This window comes from Lathyrus oleraceus, chromosome 6 (genome assembly GCF_024323335.1).
Source record: "Lathyrus oleraceus cultivar Zhongwan6 chromosome 6, CAAS_Psat_ZW6_1.0, whole genome shotgun sequence".
In the NCBI taxonomy this organism is placed as follows: Eukaryota; Viridiplantae; Streptophyta; class Magnoliopsida; order Fabales; family Fabaceae; genus Lathyrus; species Lathyrus oleraceus.
The window spans coordinates 10,493,010-10,502,068 of record NC_066584.1 but is presented as its reverse complement, the minus strand read 5'-3'; the positions used below and the strand labels follow the sequence as shown (position 1 = coordinate 10,502,068).

At 30.4% G+C, this 9,059-nt stretch overlaps 1 protein-coding gene across 1 annotated transcript; it reads left to right on the top strand.

Annotated features, from left to right (window-relative positions):
- The first annotated feature begins 302 nt into the window (after positions 1 to 302).
- Positions 303 to 4,528, top strand: LOC127097034 (abscisic acid 8'-hydroxylase CYP707A1). The gene is made up of 9 exons (XM_051035551.1): positions 303 to 638; positions 821 to 1,157; positions 1,329 to 1,478; positions 1,569 to 1,823; positions 2,163 to 2,249; positions 2,474 to 2,552; positions 3,497 to 3,603; positions 3,695 to 3,813; positions 4,014 to 4,528. Exons 1-9 carry the CDS (start codon positions 439 to 441, stop codon positions 4,114 to 4,116), a joined length of 1,437 nt encoding a protein of 478 aa, XP_050891508.1. The 5' UTR covers positions 303 to 438; the 3' UTR covers positions 4,117 to 4,528.
- Positions 4,529 to 9,059: the final 4,531 nt, after the last annotated feature.

The following is a 9,059-nucleotide window of genomic DNA, read 5'->3' as shown; positions in this document are numbered from 1 at the left end:
ATAATGAAACAAATTGTAACAAATTTTACTTTTGTTTAAATTATAAGTTGAATCAAAATTCAAAAGATACATATGAGTATCTCTCACCTTTACCGTTTCAACTAAAAAAAACATTTATAATTAGTCTTTATACTATATATTATATATTTTATAATTAAATTGAATATTAAAAAAAAAATTAAAGATCCAAAATTTCAAGTCCTAAACTTTTCGGTTAGCCCGCGTGCCCACATTATTCTATATCTATCAATTCCCTTCCCTACTTCATATTTGTCACAAATCCTTTTAACAAACATAATAAACTAGAATTCAATTTTTCTTATCAAATATTCTCCAACCTTTCATGCTACAGAGATACACCCCTTCTTCTATATAACAACCCCTTCTCCCCCTTTGTTTCGATGACTCCACATTTTTACTACTGGAGTTCAAAACCAAATGGATCAATCTTTTCCTTACTTCATTATCCTCTTTCTTCTTACTTTAATTTCATTCAAGCTCTTTTCAAATCGTAAATATAGAACAAATCAAACAAGTGCAAAACTTCCTCCGGGTTCAATGGGGTGGCCTTACATAGGACAAACCCTCCCATTCTACTCTCAAGATCCAAATGTTTTCTTCTTCACCAAACAAAAAAGGTTGCTACATATTCTCGGCATCAGCGACAGCCACTGCAGAGAATTTCTCAAACTCTGCCGTGACTGCTTACTTGATGCAGAGAATTCAAACCCTTGTTTTTATTTTGTTAAAGTGTTTGGTCCTTAAAACACACATTTTACCTGTGAATGTAACAAAAAAATATTATGGTTATTAATTTTAGGTATGGAGAAATATTCAAGACAAACATCCTAGGATGTCCATGTGTGATGTTGGCAAGTCCAGAAGCTGCACGTTTTGTGTTAGTCACACAATCTCATTTATTTAAACCAACATATCCTAAGAGCAAAGAAAGTTTGATTGGTCCTAGTGCTCTGTTTTTTCACCAAGGTGAGTACCATTTGCGTTTGAGGAAGCTTATTCAGAAGTCTCTCTCCCTCGATTCACTTCGCAACTCGGTTCCCGACATCGAAACCCTAGCCATTTCCACCATCAAATCTTGGAGTGATGATAAAGATGAAGATGGACGCATAATTAACACGTTTAAGGAAATGATGAAAGTACGTTATATAAAGTATAAAGTCAGATAATTTTAAATTGCAGTTGTGGTCTGATGATAGAACTAATGATTGGAATGATTATATTATTTACTATTTATTTTCAAATATTGTTTTATTTTACTATAAAGGGTCAATAATTAAAGGGTTCAATTTCAATATTTTTTTTTGTAGTTTTCATTTGAAGTTGGAGTTCTCAAAATATTTGGAAATCTAGTGCCAAGGTTGAAGGAAGAACTAAAGAAGAATTATTGGATAGTTAACAATGGTTACAATTCATTTCCAACTCAAATTCCTGGCACACAATACAAAAAAGCACTCATGGTAATTAAGTATTAATGTTTCCAGAAATTTAATAGTGATGTTTTTTAATTAATGTAATTTTTTTTAATGTATGCTAATTTTTTTTTGAAGGCAAGAAAGAGACTTGGAAGTATTTTAAAGGAAATAATCAGTGAGAGGAAAGAGAAGAAGATGGTGGAAAGTGAAAGAGATCTTTTGAGTTGTTTATTGAATTGGAAAAGTGAAAATGGAGAAATGTTAAGTGATGATGAAATTGGAGATAACATTATTGGAGTGTTGTTTGCTGCTCAGGATACTACAGCTAGTGTCATGACATGGGTGGTCAAGTACTTGCATGATGAACCCAAACTTCTTGAGTGTGTTAAGGTACTATCATCAAAGATAAACTTTAATTTTAGTTTAATTTTCTTACATTTTTATTTATTTATGGTGGATCAATAATTGAAAATCCGTTGAAATTTTAGCATCGACCAACTTCGTTTTTCTAAAATAGAAGGTAATGTGTCTTTATTTATCTTATCGGTATTATTTTAACAAAAAAACCGACTGATTTGATTTTTGAAGCATGAATATTTTGTTTGTTTGTTAAATCCGTGCTGATCAAATCATTGTTTATTTTATGAAATCGAAATAATTTAGTTTCAAAATATTTTCAAGTAGATTTATGTCAAATGACACTAATTTGTGGTAATGCTTGATTTGCAGGATGAGCAAAAGGCAATTCACAAGCAAAATGATGGTAACCTACCTCTCAATTGGAATCAAATTAGAAATATGCCAATTACCAATAAGGTATATGAGGCGTTAATTCAAATATCAACTCTACAAAAATTTCGGAATCTCGATTATTAATTTATATAATTATGAATAGAGAGAGTAGAGAATGACCTTTTGAAAGAATGTAAATGATAACAAGTGCGAGAAGTTTATTTTATGATTATTTGTTTATTAATATACATGTTATATTTTGATTTTGTTATAAGTTGCTAAGAACTGAAAAATGTGAATTTTATCAGGTTGTGTTAGAGAGTATGAGAATGGCAAGTGTAATATCATTTCTTTTTAGAGAAGCAGTGGTAGATGTAGAGTACAAAGGTAAGAACAATTTGCTATGTTTGCAAAAGTATTCAAAACTAGAATTATTTTGTGTCAAGTTATGCACTATGTTAAGTGAAAACTATATTTTTTATGTCAAATTTTATGATCATCGGGTTTTGAATCTTTAGACTCGTTATATATTAGTTTAGTTATACTTCAACTATAAAAGAATTAAGGGTTAAATACATCTTACTCTTAAATATTTTAATTTTTGTTTTTAATACGTAGAAATATATATTTTTTAAAATGATCTTTCTAAAATTTTATATCTTATTTTTGGTTTCTCCTACAATTTAACGATGACTTTTATAACTTTCTGACAAAATTAACGACGATTTTTACAATCTATTTAACGAAAATTTTAACAACGATTTTAGTATTAGGGACAAAAAAATGTGAGATATTTAGAGGACCACAAACATATTTAATCCACAATTTAATAATGGTTGATATTTTATAATATATTATTCGATTAAATACATGTGTGGTCTTCTTAGATATCTCATATTTCACTTTTATTCTCTCAAAAAAAATTCTTTTTAAAAAGGTCATTTTAGATTTTTTTTATTTACACTTTTGATCCTTCTTACTAAAACCGTCGTCAATTCAGTTATTAAATAATAAACTATTGTTAAAACCGTTGCTAATTTTGTGATTAAATTGTACAAAATCATCGTTAAGTTACATAAGAGACAAAAAGTGTGGATGATAAATTTTAAGACAACATTCTTTAAAAAAAATTTAAAAAAACTAAAAGTAAAATATGAGATATTTAACGGAATCAATTCATATTTAATCCTATATTATTTATGCATGATTTAACCGGAATTTTTTTAACCTAGTGTAATAATCTTTATGTTTGGTAATAGTCTGTCTTATATGGTCTTTAATATCACATGGAAAAAATATATAACTCACATAAGAATATTATGAAATTACAGGATTTCTAATACCAAAAGGATGGAAAGCAATGCCATTGTTCAGAAATGTTCATCACAATCCAGAATTTTTTCCAGACCCTAAGAAATTCAACCCTTCAAGGTTTGAGGTAAGAAAGAGTCAACAATCTATATGATAAAAATTAAAATAATAGTGAAACATGTAAATAATTTATTTTATTGATTTATTTTTTCATATAGGTTTCACCAAAGCCAAATACTTTCACGCCATTTGGCAGTGGAGTACATGCTTGTCCTGGAAATGAGCTTGCTAAGCTGGAGACCTTGATTATGATCCATCATTTGGTCACTAAGTTTAGGTATTGTTGATTAATCAAGAGAAAGTAAAATGTTTAAAAGAAAAAGAAAAACAATGAATGAATGGGTTTATAATTATTATTAGCAACAAGAAGACAACCTAAAAGCATCAATAATAATTTTCTTGATTCAAAGAGAAATAACGATTATGGATTAAGTGATTCTGTGATTAGTGAAAGATTAAAGTTTTGTTTGTGTATAGGTTGGAAGTGGTAGGATCACAATGTGGGATTCAATATGGCCCATTTCCACTGCCTTTGAATGGACTCCCAGCTAGGTGTTGGAGACAATCTACCACCAACTAGAAAAAGTATCAATCACATCATTGCTGAGAAATAATGCACTTTCCAAATACACAAATTAATCTCTTTTTTTCCCCTTTCTATATTGAATATGTAATTTTTTTCGTGGGTGGGCACTTCAAAAAGAAAGATTGGTAATGCCTCAACATGAAAATTTGATAACTATTATTGAATATTGAGTCAAGAGCTTAAAGAAATACAATGTTAATCTAAGGACCAAGATTCTCGGCGGTTAGATCAACACGCATCCGGATTATCAATAAATAAGAACAATAACGGAAACATAGTTGAAAAGTTAGTTATATAGTTAAAGAGTTATTTAGCTTACACTACAAGTTTTTATATCATAGATGTGACCCATAATAGCATAGTGGGAGCTATCATCTCCATATATAAACATTATAACTTTCGGTTATTGCAAACCATGAGAATCTACTTTCTTTTACATTATTTTGTATTTGTTATAGTTGAACTTTCTCATATTATATTAGAGTCTGATTATTCTAGTTTCTCTTTAATTTTATATCTTCTTTCTTGCATCTTCCATAATATTCTTCTTCCTCCTTTGATTATTTATCATTTTCTTCGATCCATTCACCATGTATTCGTGTCCTCAGTCTTTGATTCGCGTCTCTAATGGAAATATTGAATCTGTTTATTAAATTCATCGACTGAATGTCCCAATTCTTTGTTAAGCTTACACCTCTTTTAAATGGTTCTAACTACCTATTTTAGTTAAGACTAATGCAAAGAGCAACCGGTGCTAAGAACGAGTTATTTTTCATTGATGGATCAATTGAAGTTCCGGAACCTTTTAATCTAAATCGAGCAGCATGAGACTGTTGCAACTATTTGGTTCATTCATGGATTTTTAATTCAATTTCTAAGCCAATTGCTCAAACTATTGTTTTTCTGGAAAATGCTCTTGATGTTTGGATAAATCTCAAAGAAAGATTTGGCAAAGCCAATAGAGTTCGAGTTTCAAATCTTCAAGATGAGATCGACAATATGAAACAAGGTTCAAAGTCAGCTTTTGATTACTACACTGAAATGCGTGGATCATGGGAAGAACTGAATTCTCACAGACTAATGTCATCTTATACTTGCAGTCAACAATGTAGATGTGAAATAATGCGTTATACAAGAAGTTTTCACATAGAAGACCAAATCGTTACAGGTTTGATTAATATCACAACTTTTATGTTATAAAGACTCAAGTTCTTCTTATGGAACCATTATCCTCCACCAACAAAATCATTATATTATCTTAAACATGTAAGTCGATAATGGTATGAGAATTTAACTTCACTCCTTATTCATCATGGTTACAAACAAGATGAATCTGACCACTTTCTCTTTGTTAAACCCACCATTTCACATTTCACAACCCTTTTAGTCTATGTTGATGATGTTATAGTAGCAGATAATTCTCTCTCTGAATTTGTAGCTATCAAAGATGCCTTACATCATGCCTTAAAAATAAAGGATCTAGGAATTTTGAAATATTTTCTAGTCTTGGAAGTTGCTCATTCCAAAAAAGGCATTTCATTATGCCAAAGGAAGTATTGTTTGGATCTTCTTGCAGACTCTGATCTTCTTAGATCTAAATCTGTTTCTACTCCTTCAAATCCTTCGATAAAACTTTGCCACCTTTTATTGACATTCCTTCGTACAGGCGACTCATTGGCCAACTTATTTACCTCAATACCACCAAACCATACATTACATACATCACACAACAGCTTAGCCAGTTCCTCTCTAAGCCACCAATCACTCATTACACTACAACATGTAGAGTTTTGAGATATCTCAAATCATGTTCAGGAAAATGCATGTTTTCCCTTGAAATTCTAACTTGCATCTTCTTGATTTCTCTAATGTCGATTAGGCGAGACACAAAGACACCAAACACTCAATGTCATGTTCATGCTTCTTCATTGGTCATTCCCTCATGTCGTGACGCACAAAGAAATAACAAATAGTTTCTAGATCATCCTTTGAAGCTGGGTATAAAGTTACTTGTGTCAAACCTCTGGTTCTCTATTATGATAATCAGAGTGCACTACACATTACTGTGACTCCTGTATTCCATGAAAGAATCAAACACTTAGAAATTGATTGCCACATTGTATGAGATACGTTTCAAGTTGGCATCATGAAGTTTATTCCAATCTCATCCAAAAGTCAACTTACTGACTTCTTCACCAAGTCTCTCTTGCTACAACCATTTACTTTTCTCATGTTCAAGTTGAACTTTATCAATATACATCAAGTGTCAACTTGAGGTGGGATATTAGCGAATAAGAACAATCACATAAAGTTAGTTATATACTTAGAGACTTAGTTAGCTTACACTACAAGTTTCTATACCACGTATGTGGCACACAATAGCATAGTGTGATCTATCATCTTCATGTATAAATGTTGTAACTTTCAGCTATTGCATGCAACGAGAAACTACTTTATTTTCCATTATTTTGTGTTCACCATAGTTGAACTCTCTCATCATAATATAGATAATGGTGATTATTTGATCAAGATTGAATTATTCAAATTTAAATTTGATATTTTAAATTATAAATAAAAAATTAAAATATATATCTTATTGACCACAAGATCATGTTCCAACGAACACGAATTTCTTGAACGTGTGAATATGTGTTTTCTTGGAAGACAATGTATCCAACTTTGTAATGCGATGATATCAAAATAACAGGGAGAATAATTTTCTATGATCCATCCATATGTGTCATTTTTCCTTTATTATGTGAAAAGCAAAATGTATTAAATAAATATATTATGTTTATACGTAAAGACAAATTACATGTTAGCCAAAATCGACATAACAAATAATTAATAAATAAGCAAATTTCTTTCAGTCGGTAGTAAGCCCGACGAATATGAATACAGACAAACGTTTGTCAATAAAATATTTCTCAACTTTACTAGACTCTATCATGGTCTCCAAGACTTTAGATTCAGTTCAAACATTATAGTATGGAATGATTGGGCTCTACGACCATGTTTCAAAGATCGTAGAACTACAATTTAAGGAAAGTTGGGTATGTATAGAGATAAAAACATAAAATGCTACAAAATTAAAGAAACATAGTTGAACGTATTAACTTATTCATAAACTTAGTTAGAGGTGGTTAAAAGTTTGTTTTGTTGATTCCTTGCAACACAAGTAACTAGTGTAATTAGTTAGTTATGGAGTTCATTCACTAGTTATGATGAGGACTCACATTTTATTCTTGTAGATTAACCATTATCTCCCGTGATCAATGTAAGAGGAAATCATTCTTTTCATTTTTTCTTCATGCCCAAGATCATGAGCTTGCATGAGTTTTTCCTTCATAATATGATATTAGTCGCATTCGACCCTTGTTTCATATTCTTTTTCATTTCAATTTCCATCTGTAACTTTTTCCTTTAATCCAACATTATCATGCCACAACGAGTTTCTCATGTTGAAAATAGAATCACTAATGATGATATTGATTTTCTCTATCACGTTCATTCGAGTGAATGTCCGAATTCTCTTAGCATTACGCCTCAATTGAATAGTTCCATCTATATCTCATGGTCTCGTTTGATGTAACATGCTCTTGGATCCAAAACAAACTAGCTTTCATTGATGGACCCATTTGTGTTCCTTATATCGTTGATCTTAACTAATGTGTGTGGGAACAATGTAATCGCCTAGTTCATTCTTGGATTTTGAATTCGGTTAATGCTCCAATAGCTCATACATTAGTGTTTTTGGAGAATGCTATTGATGTATAGAAATATCTCAAAGAAATATTTTCTAAAAGTTGATCGTATACATTTCTATAATTTTCGTGTTGAAATTAACAATCTCAAGCAAAGATCTAAATCTATTCTAGATTATTTTACTAAAATGTGTGGACTTTAGGAAGATCTCGTTTCTTACAAGATGATTCCAATCTATACCCATATTCATCAATGTAGATGTGAAGCAACGAGTTATGCATTTAATTTCTATCTTGAAGATCATATAATTCAACTTCTGACAAGTTTGAATGATAATTATTTTTTGTTAAGACTCAAGTTTTATTAAAGGATCTTTTACCTTCCATAAATAAAATCGACTATATGGTTATTCAAGAATAAAGTAACAATGTGGCTTTGCTTTGTAAACCTAAAAATAGTGTTGTTCTTGAAGAAGCAAATGCATTGTTTATTGCTTATGCTTCAAGAAAACCACAAGATTGTAGTAAATCATCTGCTCCATTCAGTGGCTCCAACTACTATAATAATTACAATAGGTTATGCACTTATTGTAATATATTGGGTGACACCATATATGTTGTGTTATAGAAAACATGGATTTTCTCTTTTTTTGGAAAAAAGAAAGTGTTTTCTAATGCATCTAGTATTAGTAATGGTGATGCAAGACATATGGTTAACAATGGTGAGTAAGTTATGTCAAGTAACCAAGATGCTAGTATAACTCAAGAAAAATATTCTCAACTAATTAGCTTGTTACATCAGACAAACTTGATTCCTCATACAAAAACTTCTAACCCTACTCCTAACTCAAATCACATTTCCACATAATCAACTCATTTTGATCATCAATCAAATGAGACTTTAGGTAAAACACAAGGATCAATTATATCATGTTCCATGAATACCATATTAATTCATATGCTAATTAGCATGTTTGTTCATCTTTACATTCGTTTAGCTCATATTATAAAATTAGACCAGTCAATGTATGTTTACAAAATGTATATGTTGTTGTAGCCAAATATGTAGGAACAAGTATTTTATCCCCGCATTTATGCCTTATAAAATTCCATTACACTCATGATTTTCCTTTAAATTTTATGTTAGAATCTATATTATGTCATTCCATTAATTGTGTCTTTCAACTTTCTGATAACAAGTGTCTTTTACCGGATGATAAAAAATACAAGATG

Coding starts and splice junctions, on each gene's coding strand:
- LOC127097034 (XM_051035551.1), top strand. CDS start 439: ATGGATCAATCTTTTCCTTACTTCATTATCCTCTTTCTTCTTACTTTA. Junction 639..820: donor TTCTTCACCAAACAAAAAAG/GTTGCTACATAT, acceptor TATTAATTTTAG/GTATGGAGAAATATTCAAGA. Junction 1,479..1,568: donor AATACAAAAAAGCACTCATG/GTAATTAAGTAT, acceptor TTTTTTTTGAAG/GCAAGAAAGAGACTTGGAAG.